The 22,338-nt window shown below is 45.0% G+C and overlaps 1 protein-coding gene across 1 annotated transcript in view; it reads left to right on the forward strand.

Annotated features, from left to right (window-relative positions):
• Positions 1–1,086: 1,086 nt before the first annotated feature.
• PCGF5 (polycomb group ring finger 5) overlaps positions 1,087–22,338 on the forward strand; it is a 120,918-nt gene continuing 99,666 nt past the window's right edge. Inside the window, exon 1 of the mRNA XM_085621448.1 lies at positions 1,087–1,726. Within this exon, the coding sequence (XP_085477574.1) occupies positions 1,087–1,726 (640 nt within the window). The remainder of the gene's footprint in view (positions 1,727–22,338) is intronic.

A 22,338-nucleotide genomic window follows, 5' to 3' on the forward strand; every position in this document is an offset into this window, starting at 1 on the left:
CTTGAAGACTGAGATATGCACTGTTGTCTTGAGTTTGGCTTCACTGGTTTGTATGCTGATCGTTAGAGCTTCTACTAGTCGTGTTGCTGTTTTGATGATTAAGACTAAATAGTCTCTGGTACACTTCCATGAAATGGATGACCAGTCTTTACGGAAGAGTATATCCTTCAAAAAAATGCGGGGAGCATTCTGTACCCAAAGGCCTTTGGGTGCTGAGTTAGCGCGTAGGTATTCCTTCATTATGATGCCGTGAATGGCTGTTCTCACTAGTTCTTTCTTGGTTTCTGTAAGTTCGTCCCACTCATTGGTTTGTGTTAGTGTTTGTGCCAGGTCTCTGTCTTGTAACAGAGAAGATTCCGAAAGGATAGCGTTCACCTCTTCCTCTTTATAGCTTAGTCCTTGCATTTCAGCCATGATCACCTTTGTGTTCTGATCTCAAGCTGTTGTGTTACTGCCCGTTTATCCTGGGATACTAGTGAGAACAGCCATTCACGGCATCATAATGAAGGAATACCTACGCGCTAACTCAGCACCCAAAGGCCTTTGGGTACAGAATGCTCCCCGCATTTTTTTGAAGGATATACTCTTCCGTAAAGACTGGTCATCCATTTCATGGAAGTGTACCAGAGACTATTTAGTCTTAATCATCAAAACAGCAACACGACTAGTAGAAGCTCTAACGATCAGCATACAAACCAGTGAAGCCAAACTCAAGACAACAGTGCATATCTCAGTCTTCAAGAAAAAACTTGAGGAAATAAATAAAGAAATGAATGAAACAAAGGAGTACATCACTCAAAACAAAATTCAAAAACTGAATAAAGATTTAAAAAAATTCTCAACAGAGAAGATGCACCCCTACTCAAGAGAAGACTACATTACCCCTGAAGACAGGGAAGACGATGATTCCTCAGTAGAGAGTTCCAACAACAACTCTGACTGGAGTAACGACGAAGGAACAACCTCAAGGAGAGGAAGGGGCCTAAATAGGAGGAACCGCCGCCAGAGAGGAAACAATTGGCAAATGCCCAGGTACTATCAACATCCACCACCACTCTACCAACCATACGTACCTAATTATCAAGGATGGATGAACCCCTATTTTCAAGGCCCACCACACATGGGCCCGATGATGAATATGCAACCACAGCCCTCCTCTTTTTTAGAGAGAGGCCCGGGACGCCAGAGAGGAAGAAGAAAAACAGTCACCTGGAACGAACCAGAAAGACAAATGCATACACGGAGCATGACCAAGGACCAACCAGGAACCAGCACGACCAATCACTGGTAGTCAATCTGACTGAAGTTACACTGACACAAGACCAAGAAAATGTTCTTAATAAAGGCCTGGGCTTTGTTCCAACTCCGACACTCGACATTTTCAATTTGAAATGTGAACTAGCAGAATTCTGCAGAAAAATAAAACTCAAGGCTTTTTTCAAGGAAAAGGAAACACAACCCAAAGAAGGAGATACACACTTGAGACCCAAGTCTACTTTCAACCCTCCCATGCACCTAATTCCGGTTGAGATACAAGCTTTTGAACAAGCCATAATGCAGCAAGCAGACAATCTAGGTTCCACTAACAAGAGACCTTATATTAATCTTCCTAAGAGGGAACAAAGAGCGATGGACGATCTACGCAAAAATGACAACCTTATAATCAAACCAGCGGACAAAGGAGGAGCCATTGTTCTACTAACCAGACAAGGTTACCAACAACAATGTACAGATCTTCTCTCTAATGAAAGATTTTATGTCAAACTACCTGATGATCCCACAAAGAGACTGCAAAGAACCATTGAATTAATGGTAGATGAAGCAGAGATTAACCAATGGATTTCGAGCCAAGAAGCTGCTTTCTTAAAAACTAAATCACCAAGAATCCCGTATTTTTATTCTCTACCAAAGATTCACAAGAACAAGACTCCACCACCAGGACGCCCAATAGTGTCTGGCATTGGTTCTGTGTTAGAACCACTTTCTCAGTTTGCGGATCAATTCCTGAAACCTCTGGTACAAAGGACACCCACTTATCTAAAGGATACCCGTGATCTCTTTAATCTACTTGAGGGACAGGTCTATAATGAGCACACTATGCTCTTGGTAGGTCTAGATGTAGAGAGTCTCTACACTAGCCTACCCCAACAGAAAACTCTGGATACTCTTGAGGATATTCTGTTCACAGATAACTGGACCTACAAAACACGAAGACATTTCGTTTTGGAATGCTGCAGACTAGCGCTTACAGAAAATTATTTTGAATTCGAAGGAACCCTTTTTGGACAATGCCATGGAACTTCGATGGGTAGTACATTTGCTCCCAGTGTAGCAGGGTTGTATGTGAGTAATTTTGAACAAGAGCACATACTAACCGCCATTAATCCATTCCACCAGGGCATCAAGTTTTGGCGCCGCTACATAGACTATGTATTCATGATATGGGAAGATAGCCAATCAGCTCTTAATAATTTCCTAACATGGATAAACACCAGAGACGAATGTCTCAAATTTACATCCACAGCAGACAAGAAACAACTGGATTTCCTGGATGTAACCATCTTTTCCAAAAACGGCACACTGCACACCAAAACCTACTATAAACCGACGGCAAGGAACAGCTTTCTTTCCTATAACAGTTTCCACCCCCGACCCCTCAGAGACAATCTACCTTACAGTCAGTTTCTACGTTTAAAACGTAATTGCAGTAACCTAGATGACTATAAAGAACAAGCAAGAGGTCTAGAGGATCAACTCAGGAAGAGAGACTATCCAACCAAGATCATAAAAAGATGCCAGAAAAGAGCCCGCAATCAGCCCAGAGAGAACCTACTATCCACTGTACAGAGAGAAGAACCAAAAGATCTCCTCACATGCGTCACAACCTACAACACCGAATCAAACGCAGTGAAGAAAATCATTAATAAAAACTGGGGAATCTTGACTTCAAACACATTGAAATGGCCTAAACCGAGGTTTGCCCACAGGAGAACCAAAAACATCAAAGATATTTTGGTCCACACCAGACCTAGAGACATAAGTCCAAAAGAAACCCTAACTACAGTATGGAATCTGAATCCTATAGTGGGACACTACCCATGTGGAACCTGCTCGGTTTGTAAACTTACAAAAGTGACCAAGACCTTACAACTACTGCCGAACCTAAAATGGGAACTACGTCACCACACAAACTGCAACACCAGCCATGTGGTGTACATGATTGTCTGCCCGTGTGGATTGAGATACATAGGAATGACGTGCAGGAAAATCAAACAACGGATCATTGAGCATCGAAGTAACGTCACATGCAAAAGAGCAACAACACAAATGAGTAAACACTATATTGAATCCAAACATACCGCAGAAGACCTGCATTGGGTTGTCTTAGAAACCCAACTGTTCAAAGGCCACAATGTTGAGCGCGTCCTCTTTGAAAAGGAACAGCGCTGGGTCCATCGCCTTAAGACAGACAAAGAAGGTCTGAACGATACCATACCTTGGCACGCCCTAAAGAAGTGACCTACCCATCAAAAATACTCTGATGTGATCTTCATATACAGAAGACCCAATGAAAAGACTCCTGACAACCCAGAGGCACCACCATCACCCTGAGTAACGATGGTAATCAAGATGTAAAAATGCCCATTTTGTCAATTCTACTCTGATGTGATCTCCGTATACAGAAGACCCAATGAAAAGACTCTCGACAACCCCGAGGCACCATCACCCTGAGTAACGATGGTAATCAAGATGTAAAAAATGCCCATCTTGTCAACTACGTACACTGCTCAGTATATTCCGTGAAAAGGGAGCATCAACATACGGAACTGCCAAAAACACTTTACCACCATTATCACTGTCCTATTGGCGCCACTTAAGATGCGAACAAAATAAAGTGAATGTAATCCCTCCATTCTTCACATACGCATACCGCTCATATATTTATTCCCCATAGACTATTATGCCAACCGTAAGTGCCCTCACGAAGGCCAACCAAGACCGACTAGTCCTACTTTAATTTCAATAGAACCGGTCTATGAAAAATGAGCCCAACCGGGAGCACGTCAATCCAGGGGAACGTCAGAGTCAGAACAAGCAATTCTTGCCTGAGTAGCCGGTAAGCGACGGCGAGGCGAGCTCTCCACATCGCGGTAACCTGTGAGTAAAGTAACCTAATATTTTCCCCTTCCATGCAGCAAATGGCACTCACCTAACTGACTGACACCCTGAATGAAGATGTCCAACTTGCGAAACAAGGTAAATGACCATGACACTTTGTTTCTTAGTTCTGGTTTCCTAACGCTGTATCAGCAAACGGCAACGCCGTAAGTCCACATAGTTTTACGCTTTCATTGCATTGAACCTTCAGTTTGTTATTATCACCCGACAAGCTTATATTGAGACACAATACGCTAGACTGCTTAGTTAACAACCACGGCTCGCCTTATCATAGGACAACGAGTTGTTATGAGAACAATAACGATAGACTTACCGCACTACTTCAGCGGCCTTTTTCAACACAACTAAGAACCACATCATTAAGAGAACCGAGATAACGTTCACAAAACCCTTCTGTAGTTAGCCCCCCCCTTTTTTTTCTAATTAAGCGTGCACCCTGTAGTGAGTGAATAAAAGCGCGACAGCATCGCAGACCATCGACTAATGATATTGATGTCAACAGGTTAAAGAGCACTTGAATATCGTTTTAGCATTGTATAGTATCACGTTAGGCTGTCATATAATTCATGATTGTCTTTACAGGAGCAGATACAATCGGTCTGACCTCCTTAAATCGAAGGTGGTGAGTACTAATCTCCACCTCCGGAATACTTGTGGAGAGCCTACTAAAGCCCCCCATTTCACCCTTTGGTCCTGACGAAAGCCTCTAGACCCTGCATGGGGCTGAAACATGTTGACCAGATAACACTAGATTCATACCAGTGCATTAAACTAATAATTAAGTTTATTCACATGCACGAACACCATTTTTAATTTCCCTTTGTCCAGTACCCCAAGAATAAAGGACACGGGATTTGACTTCAGGAATTTTAACATCACAGTTCACAGAGCACGAGCACGCCCTCGTTCCGTTATTTCTGACCACTACTGCACAACCAGTTGGTCTTCCTCCATGGGGAGGTTAGCATTTGGACAATAAAAAGCCCAATGATCATGCTATAACGATACACTACGGCGGAGAATCAAGATATACCGCCTTATGCCAGTGTACGTATATGAGGGTTTTTTAAGGACGCCCAACCACATAAACTGAAAGACCCTGGTACACAGGACAAGTGGTCCATTTCCCCACCTTGATATTTTTATGTTTAATCTAGTGCAGCCTCACAAAGTGTACTCTTTCAAGTGTCGTTTGTTTTTGTTGAGAGCCCTCACGAGTTAAGTTGTCGCCTATGATCGCCATGTCTTCTCTTGTGTTTGCAGCTTACACTTATGAAAGGCCATAAAGGTCTGTAACCAAGGGAATCCCTTAAAAACTAACCATCTCTGCATGATCATGGTGCTTGTTGGGTATTTGATAAACTGTGATAGCTGAGATAGCTGTTGTTGAATATCGGCCATGAGGCATATGAGGCCATCTTTGTTGACAAGGAAAAGGTTGATGTTGAGTCCCAAGTGAGAGGCTAGTAAGGCCCTGGCTAGCAACGGCGGTTATCAAGCTATCCCAGGATGCAATACCTACCATCTTTGCTGAACGTAGCCTTATGCATTTGGGTGTTTTTTTTTTTTAACAAATATTTTTATTAAAGAAAAAGCAAAAAAATACAAAACAAACCAAAACAAATACAATATAAAGCAGTCATCGAGGTATGCAGAATTCGAAAAGTAAAAGAATGGTCAAAATCGAATCATAACTTTGGAGCTCTTGTACAAACAATTATATCACGGTCTCATGTAATCAGAAAATCTTTTTCAGTGACTCATTGTCAACAACAAATGCAGAAGCATCACCAAAGGGGGCACATAACCAACCTCTGCCCTCGTTCCAGGGCCCCCATATTTTTGTCCATTTGCCCGGGCATCCTCTGCTTTCATACACCACCCGCTGCTTGCATACACCAATCCATGTTGGATTCCCAATCATTGCATCTTAATTCAACCCCACCCTTCCATGTTCTAGCAATGTTACGTTTTGCCACCATGCAGCCCAATGGATAAATCAGTAGCGTCCCAAATATTCAGAAGACAAAACCTCTGAGAAACTTCAATGGGTTTGTGACATATCTGGGACATGGTAGAGACGACCTTGCCCCAATACTTCTGTAGGGACGGACAATCCCACCACTGGTGTAAATAGGTACCAGTGTGACCACAGCCACGGGGACATGCTGGAGAGCTGAGGAGACCCATCTTGACCAATGCGGAGCTTGTGTAGTAGGCCCTGTGAAGTATTTTGAGCTGTATTAGTTTAAAACGGGAACGAATCGCTACCTCCCACAGTGAGGCTAGGGCCTCTCTCCAGTCCTCATCGGTAATCTCACCTGCCTTTGGGTGTTTCATTCAAAACCATGATGTAATCCGATACAACAGGTGTCTCAAATTAAAAGAAATAAAAGGAAAAACAAATCCAATTGAAAGAGGATCATGTCGCATTGAAGAAATACTCCACAATTTCCTCTCAGGCCTAGAAGACGTTCTAACCCTGCCAAGGTATCAGAGTGCAAGTTCGTAATCTTGCACTGGTGCCCGATTTATTATAGTGCATGCAGTTAAAAAAAAAATCCCTTCATCAGTGCCATCATTTGCCTCTCAGGACAAGGAAAGCGAAAGAATCAGGATGTATGACGTTACAACGCATACTTTTACAACGCATGCACTTACAACGCATTTTTTACATCGCAACATCCACTACAACGCATTCCATTACATCGCATGACACTACAACACATTTTAAAAAACTACCTTTACAACGCATTCCATTACATCACATACTACCTTTACAACGCATACCATTACAACACATACTGTTACATTACATTTAAGGTAAGTATTGGATAGTATAGGGGTAAAAATTACTATTCTATCTCCAGGGGGTGACACAGTAGGGTAAGTGTTGGATAGTGTAGGGGTTAAAAATTACTATTCTAACTCCAATGGTATGCATTGTTATGGTATGCGTTGTAATGCCTGCGTTGTAGTGACATGCGATGTAGTGTCATGCGTTGTAATGGTATGCGTTGTAATGGTATGCGTTGTAAAGGATGTTCCGTTGTAATGCCAAAACAACAATTGATGGACAGAATGCAGAACAATGTCATACATTCACCCCAGTACAGAGATCTGGGCCTAAATCCATCGTTTTTTTGCTCACCATGCCATTCCAGTTTGAACCCAGCCATATGCAAATCAGTCTTGACCCTGTGCCCCATGGGAACAGTCCAGCCCGAACTGCCAAGCCAGGTCCTCCCTGGACTGGAAACAAGCATCCTAGGACCGGTTTCGGGCTTTCAGCCCTCGTCAGCCAGGATAGCTTGATTCCAGTGGCATGGAGAGCAAGGGACTCACGTCTGAGCATACCCTTCCCACTCGGGGTGACAAATGCAAAAACAACAATTGATGGACAGAATGCAGAACAATGTCATACATTCACCCCAGTACAGAGATCTGGGCCTAAATCCATCGTTTTTTTGCTCACCATGCCATTCCAGTTTGAACCCAGCCATATGCAAATCAGTCTTGACCCTGTGCCCCATGGGAACAGTCCAGCCCGAACAGCCAAGCCAGGTCCTCCCTGGACTGGAAACAAGCATCCTAGGACCGGTTTCGGGCTTTCAGCCCTCGTCAGCCAGGATAGCTTGATTCCAGTGGCATGGAGAGCAAGGGACTCACGTCTGAGCATACCCTTCCCACTCGGGGTGACAAATGCAAAAACAACAATTGATGGACAGAATGCAGAACAATGTCATACATTCACCCCAGTACAGAGATCTGGGCCTAAATCCATCGTTTTTTTGCTCACCATGCCATTCCAGTTTGAACCCAGCCATATGCAAATCAGTCTTGACCCTGTGCCCCATGGGAACAGTCCAGCCCGAACTGCCAAGCCAGGTCCTCCCTGGACTGGAAACAAGCATCCTAGGACCGGTTTCGGGCTTTCAGCCCTCGTCAGCCAGGATAGCTTGATTCCAGTAGCATGGAGAGCAAGGGACTCACGTCTGAGCATACCCTTCCCACTCGGGGTGACAAATGCAAAAACAACAATTGATGGACAGAATGCAGAACAATGTCATACATTCACCCCAGTACAGAGATCTGGGCCTAAATCCATCGTTTTTTTGCTCACCATGCCATTCCAGTTTGAACCCAGCCATATGCAAATCAGTCTTGACCCTGTGCCCCATGGGAACAGTCCAGCCCGAACTGCCAAGCCAGGTCCTCCCTGGACTGGAAACAAGCATCCTAGGACCGGTTTCGGGCTTTCAGCCCTCGTCAGCCAGGATAGCTTGATTCCAGTGGCATGGAGAGCAAGGGACTCACGTCAGAGCATACCCTTCCCACTCGGGGTGACAAATGCAAAAACAACAATTGATGGACAGAATGCAGAACAATGTCATACATTCACCCCAGTACAGAGATCTGGGCCTAAATCCATCGCTTTTTTGCTCACCATGCCATTCCAGTTTGAACCCAGCCATATGCAAATCAGTCTTGACCCTGTGCCCCATGGGAACAGTCCAGCCCGAACTGCCAAGCCAGGTCCTCCCTGGACTGGAAACAAGCAGCCATGTCTAAACTGGGGTGGTGTAGTGGGCAAAAGAACGATGGATTCAACCCAGATCTCTTGACTGGGGGAGAATGTCTGCATTGTCAGCATTCCGTCCATCAATTGTTTGTTGTAACGCTTCTCGCCCTAAGTGGGATGGGTATTCCCAGACGTGGGACCCGTGCTCACTACGCCACTGGAGTCAAGCTATCCTGGCTGATGACGGCTGATAGCCAGAAACCGGTCCTAGGATGCTTGATTCCGGTCCAGTGAAGACATGGCTTGGCAGTTCGGGCTGGACTGTTCCCATGAGGCACAGGGTCAAGACTGATTTGCATATGGCCATGTCTAAACTGGGGTGGTGTAGTGGGCAAAAGAACGATGTATTTAACCCAGATCTCTTGACTGGGGGAGAATGTCTGCATTGTCAGCATTCCGTCCATCAATTGTTTGTTGTAACGCTTTTCGCCCTAAGTGGGATGGGTATTCCCAGACGTGGGACCCGTGCTCACTACGCCACTGGAGTCAAGCTATCCTGGCTGATGACGGCTGATAGCCAGAAACCGGTCCTAGGATGCTTGATTCCGGTCCAGTGAAGACATGGCTTGGCAGTTCGGGCTGGACTGTTCCCATGAGGCACAGGGTCAAGACTGATTTGCATATGGCCATGTCTAAACTGGGGTGGTGTAGTGGGCAAAAGAACAATGGATTTAACCCAGATCTCTTGACTGGGGGAGAATGTCTGCATTGTCAGCATTCCGTCCATCAATTGTTTGTTGTAACGCTTTTCGCCCTAAGTGGGATGGGTATTCCCAGACGTGGGACCCGTGCTCACTACGCCACCGGAGTCAAGCTATCCTGGCTGATGACGGCTGATAGCCAGAAACCGGTCCTAGGATGCTTGATTCCGGTCCAGTGAAGACATGGCTTGGCAGTTCGGGCTGGACTGTTCCCATGAGGCACAGGGTCAAGACTGATTTGCATATGGCCATGTCTAAACTGGGGTGGTGTAGTGGGCAAAAGAACGATGGATTTAACCCAGATCTCTTGACTGGGGGAGAATGTCTGCATTGTCAGCATTCCGTCCATCAATTGTTTGTTGTAACGCTTTTCGCCCTAAGTGGGATGGGTATTCCCAGACGTGGGACCCGTGCTCACTACGCCACTGGAGTCAAGCTATCCTGGCTGATGACGGCTGATAGCCAGAAACCGGTCCTAGGATGCTTGATTCCGGTCCAGTGAAGACATGGCTTGGCAGTTCGGGCTGGACTGTTCCCATGAGGCACAGGGTCAAGACTGATTTGCATATGGCCATGTCTAAACTGGGATGGTGTAGTGGGCAAAAGAACGATGGATTTAACCCAGATCTCTTGACTGGGGGAGAATGTCTGCATTGTCAGCATTCCGTCCATCAATTGTTTGTTGTAACGCTTTTCGCCCTAAGTGGGATGGGTATTCCCAGACGTGGGACCCGTGCTCACTACGCCACTGGAGTCAAGCTATCCTGGCTGATGACGGCTGATAGCCAGAAACCGGTCCTAGGATGCTTGATTCCGGTCCAGTGAAGACATGGCTTGGCAGTTCGGGCTGGACTGTTCCCATGAGGCACAGGGTCAAGACTGATTTGCATATGGCCATGTCTAAACTGGGGTGGTGTAGTGGGCAAAAGAACGATGGATTTAACCCAGATCTCTTGACTGGGGGAGAATGTCTGCATTGTCAGCATTCCGTCCATCAATTGTTTGTTGTAACCCCCCGTTGTAATGCCTGCGTTGTAAGTGTAGTGCGATGTAATAGTTGCGTTGTAAAGGTTGTTTCCCAAAGAATCAACATAGTAAGCTTCAATATATGTGACACATCTGCTACCCTCGTTGGAACTGCAAGAATAACATGACATATTCTCTTGGGCTTCTTTGTAAAGGTATGCGAAGTATATTTTCAGTGATAAAAATAATGATTGTTATCTCAGACCATTGACTGCATGGTTGAGGCATGCAGGTCTGACTGCCAACAAAAGTAATGACCCTCTCGTTTCTTTGTTTACATACTTTAATGACATGCATCATTTGGAATTGGAAGCAGATGGATTAACAGTAGTTAGCATAGATAATCTGAAGTTGTTTCCCTTTTGGTTGCACTTCAGTCTTCCTGAGAAGCAGTGCCACCGATAGCATGGGCGATCACATTGGTTTCAGGGGCCAAAATAACAGTTTTGTCGCAAGAGACGTCCACGGAAAATAATAGAAATCATCCCTTGGTATCAAAGAGAAATTCCCTGGAAACACGAAGCAATGTCGCCATCCCTCTTTCCTCGATGGATGCATACATATTACCTGAAAGAAGGGCAAGTACATTAGAATACTGTGGAGAAGGGCAGTGCACACATATTCAAGGGACTCTGCTGCATCCGATAAACACCCCCCCCACACCCCGCAAACTGTACAGGTGCATGAAGTTCACACTCTGTAATAGAAACAGCAGTAGAGTCAATACCGAGATTCTAAAAGGACACGTATGGTTTGTACCTGGTTCTGCAGTAGGGTCAAAGGGTAACCTACAAGCACATGTTGGATCTAAAAACAGTGGGTGAGGAAATAAAACTGTTTCTGAAGAAATAAAAGTTTAAAGTCCGGCATTTAGGTTGGACTCTGCATTACGAGCATTCTCCCAATGTATGTTGGTGGTTGCAGCAAAACCTCTAGGAAGGAAAGTGTATTAGCCTTTCAATACTTGAATGATTAGCTGCTCAAGGCGAGCAGCTGTCAGATTGTTTAGCACGATTTCTAAATCACAGCTAGCGTTTTTAAAAAGTCTAGGGTTATAAATCAACCTCTGTATTTAGACATCAAGTTGAGTACGCTAGATCCAGCACTGGGGCAGTAAAAGATACAGATAATGCCAAAATGCATCCTTCAGGAGACCTTTTTTTATTTTGCTGAGAAATGTCGATTACTCAGGAAGATCCTTGGCCACTTGAACCGATAATGTTCCTACACAGCTCAACCACTTGTTGCAGTCTCATTTTACTACCACGCTAGAACACCGGACACTGACACTGCAGGGTGATTGGAGACACTTTGATGCCATGGATCAGAACACAGTTGCTGGCAGCTCATTAATTGTACTCATGTAGGCATCAAGACATGAGCGTGGTGCAATAGTTACCACTACTACCACTACAACTACTTCTGAATAAGTTCAAATGACAGTCAAATACATCCGTGAACAAATGAAGTAACGAGGTCAAGGACCCGCTCGAAGGCAGCTTAAACTATATGGCAAAGAATTTGGCATTGTGGAGGAAAAGTTAATCTTCCAGATCTTCAACATGTGTACGTTAAGGAGATCTACAATCAAAACTTAAAATGGGTTCCCAACAATGACGTCCTCTGAAAAATCTTTCATCAGCAATGGATCTTCTTTGTAACTGCAGAAATGTCAAATTCAAAGATTAAACTACCAACACAAAGCCTTGTGAAGATATAATTTTTAAATTAGACTAGGATTCCATGAATCTCTAAAGTACCATGGATGATTGCCAAATAATGCAATAGCTTAAAGGTAATGCTGACTTCATTACAAGAAGGAAAGTTAGTGAGAGCTTTTTGAAGGCAAGGATTTTTTAAATGCCTGACATCCGTTCTGTTCTTTTCCCCATGATACTCTTATTTGAAGGATTCTGCATATAAGTCTATATAATTCGGTGCATTTATGCTGGCCGGACCATTTACAGCTAATTATATGTTCTGCGTACATCATCTAAAAGCCAAAATTGTACAACACAGTGCTTTATGTTACATCCAGATTATGTCATTCTTCTGAGAAGGGCTGGCACGTTTCACGTATTTTAAGGCATGTTCCCAGGAAAGCAACACATCTTTGCCTTGCGTGGGGGACTTGGAGGGCAGGGGGGAGGGGCAGGAGAGAAACAGGCTGAAAAGAAGATGCTATTTCAAAACAAGCATTTGCAATGCAATTGGTCTCGCCTTTGGAACCTTATAAGTTTTTAGCTATGCAGACGAAGAAAACAATGAGTATAAATGATATATTTTAGAATGCCAATGGATGCCATAACTTGTTTAGTGCGATTATGAAAATCTAGTCTTGGATATCATGCAGCCTCAAACACCATGATGCTATTAAAACGAGCACAGAGAAGAAGTACATCTTTCAATTGGCCTTAGTAAAGAGGCTGATATTTAGTTGTCCCAAATTAGTTTTTTGACCATTCTGAGACCTGTAGTTTCACACATTTCCAATTGCAAGCATGGGCCTACAAGTCCCAGCATTCTGTGTATTCTTAAATAAGAACAGGAGAGACTGGATTAAGACATTTGGCAATTGTCTGCAAAGTGCTTTCCAAAAATAAAGGGGAGTATTAAATCTTATTTGAAACCTCTTTTGGGAAGTGATTTTTCTTATGTTGCCATGGGTGAAAAGTCAAGCAAAGTGAAGAAATGTACGCTGTTTTATGGATAAACTAGCTTTGAACACTCCTTGTTAGGCTGTAGGCCATATGACACCATTCACAAATAGAGGGCCTAAGTGACTGTCTTGGGGGCATGGGCTCTATTACATCATTTATACCAGGGTCACTGGAATTATGTGGCAGGGGAGCATCAATATATGCAGCTGGGTTGACTACATTTTACAGTAAGAAAGGCCAAATTATGCGACATAATACAGTACATTGTTTTTATAGTATTACTTCATTATTTTGTAATTTTTACACGTATTAATACTGTCTGTCAGATGTTGCTCTGCTCTTTGTAGTAGCAAGATAGCGCAACGGACTAATGCAACGCCGTGCCAGGGGTACTAAGCGCTATATAAAAACGTGCCTGCATGCATGTGTGACACATTTGTGCTAGCTGTGCACACATGACTGTGCCTATGTGGCTTACACACAGGAAACTTGTCTACGAAGCTCAGCAAATATTGCCATCCGATCCAACAGATCCAGAGACTCCATGCTGCCACTGCTGCTTTCCCCACCTCCTGCTTGGTAGCCTCACTGCGACCTGCTGGTCCACTGGGCACCAACAATGCGCCCGACCATCCCTACTCACCAGGCTGTGTTGCGTGGGGAACTGGGGGCAGGTAGCAATCAGCAGCACGGAGCCAGTGAGGCTCTGGACCTTCTTCTGGAAGCCTGCGAGGCTCCGATCCCACCCTCTTGCGTCGGAGCAATCTGGGAAGCTCCGTCTTCCTCTGGCCAGTGTGTGGGGCTCTCCTCGGTGCACGGGAGCCCTGCACACACTCGGGCACGAGACACCTGATTTCCGGTCTTCACGCTTTCTCTTCAGGCACCCGCCTACAACCAGGCACATGCTCCTGACTTCCGGGTCGCGCTGCTTTCTCCGGCTTCGAAGTGTGGGGTAGGCTCCCACCTTTAAGCACAACTGCGGGGTGGGCTTCCGCCTCAAGGAACACAAAATGCGGGGTGGGCTCCCGCTCAACCACAATGCGGGGTGGGCTCCCGCTCACAGAGTGGCACAAACTGCATGGTGGTCGTGCTTGTAAATGACTGCGCACTACTTTAAAACAAGCATTTGCACTGCAATACGACTCACATTTACGTGAGACATATTGCATTACAAATGGGAGTGTGGGCATTTAAGAAGGCACAAACAGGAGTTGAGGGGGTGATGGTGGGGCGAGAAGTGATGAACTGTGGGAGGGGGCAGGGGGGACACAGGGCAGAAAATAGTGTTGGAGTAAAGGTGCCAATAGCAAGGAAAGGATACAAATGACAACATGGCCGTTTGGAAGAGGGTCTAACAAGCCTAAAACCAATCAGAAGGCAGCACTTAGGATGTAAGCCAATCAAACAGATGGACGGAGAGTGGGTGGAGCTTCCAGAAAGCTTCCACGCTATAGTATATACTGCATGCCCAGGCGAGACTTAAAAACACTAGCAAACTTTTTGACAACCCTGGCCTAAAAACTGCTGCTATTGATCATGTGCACGAATTTCCATATATCACATAAATTTAAAATAGCGACTCTGGTTTGACTTTTTCAGGGCAGCATAACTGCATTTCTATTTGGTATCTGACACTGTTTTCCACTGTTGATTTTGGTTGACGAATTGTTGCCCTACTAACACTGAAAAATCTACATTTTGAACCTCGTTGCTGTAGAGAAAAATCAAAGAATGACATTTATTGCATATTTTTTCTAATGAAAACCAATATCGCAAATTACGCGTATTTCTGTAATTGGAAACAGTAGCTAAAAAAAAAAAAAAGTTTTGTATCTGACTTATGCTAAAAATGTCGTTTATTCCAGTTTGTAAAAGCTGCATTGTGCAACACTTTGAAGAAAGCAACGATTGCCCTAGATGTGGAAATCAGGTGCATGAAACAAATCCATTAGAAATGCTGAGGTAAGAAAATTAATATATATACTACTTAATAATGACTGATATCCCATTGTGGTTATTGTGCCAATAAATGTGCGCTTTGAAGTTAAAATGTGTGAATCTGTGTGTTCTGTGCGTGGTTTAATTTTATTTTAGTCGTGGATTCTTGCCGCCTATCAGCAAGACAATTGAACATTTTAATGTGAAGGTACTGCCACGCGAACCCAGTCAGTATTCTAAAACTTTGATCACAAGTTTTTTGTAAACTAAATAGTACCTACTATTTGTGGTGCATTTAGGTCAAGTATGCCATTCATTTGGGAAAGGTATCGAAACCAGTCTTTGAAAACAGCAGCCAATTTACACTGAGTGTCTGTATTAACAAATATGTTGTATTGTGAGAAAATGTACATCTTTACTGTCTAGTGGAGAAATTCAAGAATATGTATAGGGTAGTGAAACCTGCCGAATTTACTGCTTTGCGGTCTGGCTTGACAGAGCAGCTGTCTCCAGACAATTATGTGAGCATCATTAGAGACGACCTTTAGATCCGCCACCATGCAAGTCAAGAGTACATGTTTTTATTAGGAAAAAGTTGTGTGCTTCCACAAAAAGTGCTTGCCCTCCACAGAGCTGTGAACATTTTGTTTATTTATCCAGCTGTCTAAGCTTTAATTATCAGGAGAACACACACATGCCATTGGAATGCTGACAAAGTAGCTTAGATAACTAGAGAGTTTGTTGTTTTTCTCTGGCAACAGCACAGGTGGGAGGAGGACACTCATTAACCTACATGGATTTTTAGGTCTCGCTTGATAACGCAAATGTCACTGTACCTGATACTTACTTGTCATGCTTTACATTACCATTCAGCATTCCTTCAAAGCCAGACCTATTGGCATTGCCAATGCTAGTCTGTATAGCCATCCCTGATTTTGAACCCAAATTAGTTTATATTATTTTCTCAGGCCACATATAGCCTTGTAATAATCTGTAAAAAATGTCTAATCCTCTAGGCCTTATGAGATAGCTTACCTAGTTTGGTTACAATTTGGACAGCAACTAATTAACTCAGTTAACTAGTTCTCTGCTAAAAAAGTAGGCATATTGGTCAGTTAGCTTCTTTTTACCATGGCTTCATGCTTTCATACAGTTGGTAAGAAATTCGGTTATTTTTGTGGAGGATGCAAGCCCTGCATAAGCAATAAATCGGCAAGTCTTTTTACTGAGAACATCAACCCCTTCGTAGCACTTACTTCTCTCAGGATAAAGAAGAAGAGCAGTTCAGAGCATACTCAGTGTAAGTGGGGTGGGACTAGAAATCTCAATTTGTGGGCATGCAACAAAAACACTCAGCAAATTATTGTCCAGTCAGTGCCTTTTCTTTTAAAAAGCAAACATATTTTTACAGCACATGCTACTAAATACTATGCATAATTTTACAAATATACACATCAGGTAGATGTGAATACCTTTGGTGAAAGCCTTATATCACATTTCTCCCCTAGTGTGTCCTGAAACCTATAATCACAACAGCTCCAATCTATAACAGATGCAATATCACAGTATATAAGGTGGTGTCATTAAAACTGATAGGGGCAATAACCTTTCTCAAATGCAACCATTATAAGTATAAGCCTTTCAGTGTTCAACAGCAAAATTGTCAATAATGTAGTAATGTTCAAAACAAACACAAATGTGTGTCAGGGTCTTTCTTTACAAGCCCCGACCACAAAATATAGCCTCAGGAACCACCAGTAAGGGTCCCCACACTCTTGAGCTTAAAAGCTAAAGCCCCAAAAGCTAACGCCCCAGCTCTAAAAGACCTTGAAATTAAGTAAACCCACTCCCAAGGTCATGTCTACTCCCTGGTAGAGTTACGGTGCCATATGCCGAAATATTCCAGGGGAGTGCTAGTATATATCATGCAGCTCCACACAACACATTTTATAACTGTTGATGCTGCCCATGCCTCTCCGGGGGCACAACACAAGGAGAAATTGATTAGTTTAAGCTTGTGCAGGGCATCATGGGGCACTTCAAGTCAAAGAGCCAGGGTTATCGATTGCATATTAGATTTAATTGATTCCTCCCCCAGTTGTCCTTAGCTGGATCGAACCCCGTCCTTTAAAGTCTAGGTCAGAGCTGTGCATTTTTTATTAGCAACTTCCTGAAGAGGGAAGCAGCAATACTTTCACTTTTTCCACTATGGCTGCACCACATTTCTTTTTATCTTGAATGCCCTGGTCCTACCCGGGGCTCTCATAACTGCAAGGTTCATTGGTTGCCGCGGTGGGAGCCCCTAGGACCCATATGCGCAGCACCTTTGGGTTCCATGCGGGGGCCGGCAATACTCTTCTGTTCTTCCACCAGGTGGGGCAACATTTCCTTTTGGATTCTGCCCATGGAGGGAGCAGCACAGGTTTCCCTGATGATGCTGATACAAATGGAGGCAGAAGGCCAGCTTGCCCCACCTTCCCAGACGCAGTCATGTGGGAGACGGGCGACACGCCCGGCCGTATAGCAAGGCTTCTCTTCGGTATGGTGTCTGAAGGATGTTTTCCTGTTGGTGGGCCATGGGGGAATGAGGCCCTGGGGCCAGAAGTTGGCTTTGGGAAGGGGCCAAATTCACGCCTACCTGCACATTTAAAATTAATCCAGGGAATTGTGTCAACTCCTGGGGACTTAGCTCCGCCCGGGGGGAATTCAAATAATCAGGCAGAGCACCAGACACAGTTTTTTTCAGTTGATTAAAAAATGAGTAAATCTTCCTAAATATATGTATTTGGGACCCCTGGTGGCAGCTCCCAGAGCATTTTCATCAGGCTTCCTGGCCTTTAAAGGACATGTTTTGCAGGAAGCTGAATTTTATGGCTCCTTGTGCCAGGCTTCTCATCTGCCTGGTTCCTGTAGCTCCTCTTCTGCTGGTGGGGGCCTCTTGTGCAGCCTCTCTTCTACCAACCAGCTGGACAGCCTCCTGCCTGCACTCTCCAGACCCTAGAGCCTCCCGGCTGCCTTGCAGGGCATCTTTAGGAGGGAGGCAGTGGAGTCTTTCACTGACTGGTCCTCAGGAGCCATAGGAGGTGTCAGAACCCTGTTCATAGGGCCACGGGCTAGTCCTACTGGGCCCAACCATGGTGATTGAGGCCTTTTATTCCTGATGTCCCGGCCTCCTATGGGTTTGAGCAACTGGGCAAAGTACCCCTGCTGCACTTGACTCTCATTGGCCAAGCAGTCCAAGGCTTCTCGGGGAGGAAGAAGATGTAGGGTGAACACAGGCTTACACATCAAAATACATGCAGTATCCTCTATAAATGATTGTCCAATCAAATACTTGCGTTTATGTAAAAGTAGTACTTATATATAAACACAAAGTGTAATACGAGACACCACAAACAATATACACTGTCTACTAAAGGCAGGCCCATTGACCTTACCTGTGTCAGCTTCTCCATTAAAGGACCATTGTTCCCTTTTTATTTGAGACAATATCCATGCTAGGCCCACAAGTAAGTTCAAGTCTTAGAAGTTCCGTGATGGATTTGCAAAGTGTCTCCGGGCTGTAGCGCATCAGTTAGAACATGTTCACCCAGAGGCTCAGCTGCCCAGTTTTCAGTCTTATCCACTCTCGCTGGAGTCGGGGTTCAGGGTGCCCATCTGCGGTGCAGCGGTGAGCAGAATTGGGATGCTGCAGTTAAGGTGGCAGACGTCCACAGTGCTAATCCGGTCACATGGTAAGTCTCTCTGTGGGTCCAGTGGCAGGTCTTGTGTGTTCCGGGATTCAGGTAGTTGAATTGTTGCTCTTCCTCTTCGGGCAACAACCTGCTTCTTTTTCACTGCTGCACACTTTCCTACGGAGTTGACCCTCTCAAATTACTACGGTCCCCTCCTGGCATTATTTTGTAATGGCGCTCACAGTGCAATGGTCTCCTTCAGGTCACAGCTCTGCACAATGTGACAGCCCTCTTTTTGCAACAGCAATGCACAGGGTGATGGCCCTTAATTTACACTGAGGCTCTCCTCTGGCATATGAGGGTCTCCAGCAACACAAATAAAGTGACGTCCCTCTTTGGGTCACAGCACTGCATAGGACGACACCCCTTCTTTCATCACAGTGCGGCACAAGTGTGATGGCCCTTATTCTTAATCGCAACTCTCTTTTGGCATAGAAAGGTTGCCCAATATACACAGGCAGATTGCCTGATCAGTGCAGCGGTCTAGTCTTCTCCACGGCCTCCATCTGGCATATGGGGTTACAAATTAACACGCAGGATGCCAACAGGATCTGTGTGCTAATCCCGATGGATCAGAATTTCACAGTCTGCTCTCAGGTCCACTAAGCAGGATCCCCACTAGACCTCACTCCCTCCAGGCGAGAGTCCATTAATCTATTCCAATTTCCTTCTGTAAGGATATACAGAAGGAAATTGGAATCGATTTATGGACTTCTTTGCTTCCACTATGGTGGCGAAAGCCTGATACACAGAGTTGGACTAAGTTTTGGTTGTGCCTCGGCATTTGTGTAAGACGTTTGTAAACCTCAGAGGGGATTCCTATTCCCTAGAGAGTTAGTTTGATCTCCCAACGGCAGAGGGAGGCCATATGCCTTGAGAGCACCACAACACACTTGAACCTTGAGAAATACTTCCTGACATATTGTAAGCTGTGGATGTGCGTTCGCAAGTTGGCAGTTCTGCCGTAGCTCTTTGTGCAATAACCCTCTCAACTGCAGCCTGAAAAGGAAATATTCAGGATGATCACTCTGGCTCAGGTTCTGTCTACCCTCGATCTTGGAGACTGGATGGTAGTGCTGGACTTGCAGGAGGCATACTTTCATATCCCTGCCCTGCCTTCTCACAGGTGTTATCTGCAGTTAACAGTATGCCAAGAGCATTTGTCAGTTTGCTGTGCTTCCTTTTTACCTTCCCACTGCCACTCATGTGTTCACAAAAGAGATGGTGGTGGTTGCAGCTCATCTGCGGATGTCATGAGTCTCAGTCTTTCCCCTATTTTGACGATTGCCAGATAAAGGCGGGCCCCCCCAGGCAAATGTCTTCCGACCTCCAGATTAAGACCGACCTCCTGCATTTGTTGGGGTTCACTATCAACAAACCGAATTCACGACTGACTTCATCTCAGAAACTCCCTTTCATCTGAGCTATTCTGTATACTGTGCTGTTTTGGGCTTATCCTCTGGAACAGCGAGTCCAGGATATTCGGATTTGGATTCTGATGTTTCAGCCTCTATTCTGGATTGCTGTGAGATTGACTCTGATGCTGCTGGGTCTTATGGCCTCTTAGATCCTGCTGGTAAAACATGCTGGTTGGCATATGCAGACTCTAATGTTGGATCTGAAGTCCCAGTGGGCACAGCATCAGGAAAATCTCTTTGACGTGGTCCATACATTAGAGAGAACTGCAAAGGATCTGCAGTGGTGGCTCACAGATGGCAGACTCCCCTCTCTTCCCCCATCCAGAGCTCAGAATGTTGGCAGATGTGTCACATCTGGGTTGGGGTTGCTATCTGGGAGAAGTGGAGATCAGAGGACTCTGTTCTCCTGCAGAGTCTCAGCTCTACATCAACCAATTGGAGCTGAGAGCAATTCATCTGGCTTTGAAAGCCTTTCTTCCTTCCATGAAGGGAAGGCTGGTTCAGGTGTTAAAGGACAACACCAAGGGCAGTACCACAATGGTGGCACTGCAGGGTGGAGTGGGCTAATGGACTCTGTGTCAAGAGGCCCTGTGTATTTCGACATGACTGGAACATCAGAACTTATTCCTGGTGGTTCAACATCTGGCGGGCTTGTTGAATGGCGGAGCATATCTAGTCATTGACGCCTCGCAGATCGCGAATGGCGTCTTCATCTTAAGGTAGTGCAAAATCTCTTCAAAGATTAAAGAAAACCTTGGTTAGATCTATTTACTCCCTCTAAGAACACTCAATGGTAACACTTCTGAACGCTGAAGTTTCCAAAGCGGCTCTTGCTCGGAGACGCCTCTCCAATTGAGTGGAGCTCAGGACTCCTAAACGCTTTTGTGCTGCTACTCCTCCTGTCCAGAGTTCTCAAAAATTTCAAGAACGACCGCGCACAAGTAATTTTAGTGGTCCCTGATTCGACAAGAAGAATCTGGTATACTGAACTCCTGAGCATGAGCATCTGTCCTTCGATCAGGCTTCCCCTTCTGGAAGATCTTCTGTTGCAGCAACAGGGCAGGGTCCTGAACCAGAACCTGCACACCCTCCACCTACATGCATGGAGATTGAGCGATGGCAGTTGAGGGTGTTTGTACTCCCCACCCCTACCTCCCCCCGAACTGTGTGATGTCATCTTGGTAGCCATGTGTCCCTCCACCAAAACTATTTACATCTGTCTATGGGACAAATGTGTGGCTTGGTGTGCTACCAAATCCGTTGATCCTCTATCTGCACCCTTGTCTGAAGTCTGTTTGTTTGCCCTATCCCTTGGCCTTCAGGGCCTCGTTCTGGGCAGAATTAAAGGGTACATTTCTGCCTTCCTGCAATTGGCAGACCAACCTTCCCTGTTCAAGCCCCCTGTTGTAACTCGTTTCCTAGAAGGTTTACTGCACGTTTCCCCCCCCCCCCACGTTCTTCATCGTGACGCAAAGGGACCTTCATTTAGTTCCCCCCTTTCGCATGTGTTTAACATTTGAGTCTATATATAGCTGCCCTCTCGGACTGCTGAACATCAATAAAGTCTTCCTTGTGGCAATTACATTTGGATGGACGGTTAGTGTGTTGCAGGCCCTTTTGCTTCATCCTACATACACAACCTTTTTCACAGATAAATTGGTCCTTAGGACCTGTGCCTCCTTTTTACCAGGGGTAGTCACACCTTTTCATGTCAGGCAAATCATCAAATTGCCTACACCCTCCAATCCTACTAACGAATATCAGACTCCACCACCTGGACCCGAAAAAGGTGCTATTATTTTACATCAATCATACCAAGGACTTCCGGGTGAACGATCAACTCTTTGATGGTTTCGTGGGTGCGAAGGAAGGCGAGACAGATGCCAAAATCAGCTACGCAATTATTATTATTATTAGGGAAGTTTATAAAGCGCTTGGTTACGCAGGAAGCGTGTCCCCGCGCTACATTTGAAAACTCAAAGCAGAAGTGAGGAGAGGTTCAGTTATCTTGAGAAAAGGTGTGTTTTTAAGTTTTTCCGGAAACTGGATTCCGAAGGATCTAGGCGGAGATTAAGAGGCAGGGCGTTCCAGCATTTCGCT

Source organism: Triturus cristatus, chromosome 1_2, assembly GCF_964204655.1.
Source record: "Triturus cristatus chromosome 1_2, aTriCri1.1, whole genome shotgun sequence".
Lineage (NCBI taxonomy): Eukaryota > Metazoa > Chordata > Amphibia > Caudata > Salamandridae > Triturus > Triturus cristatus.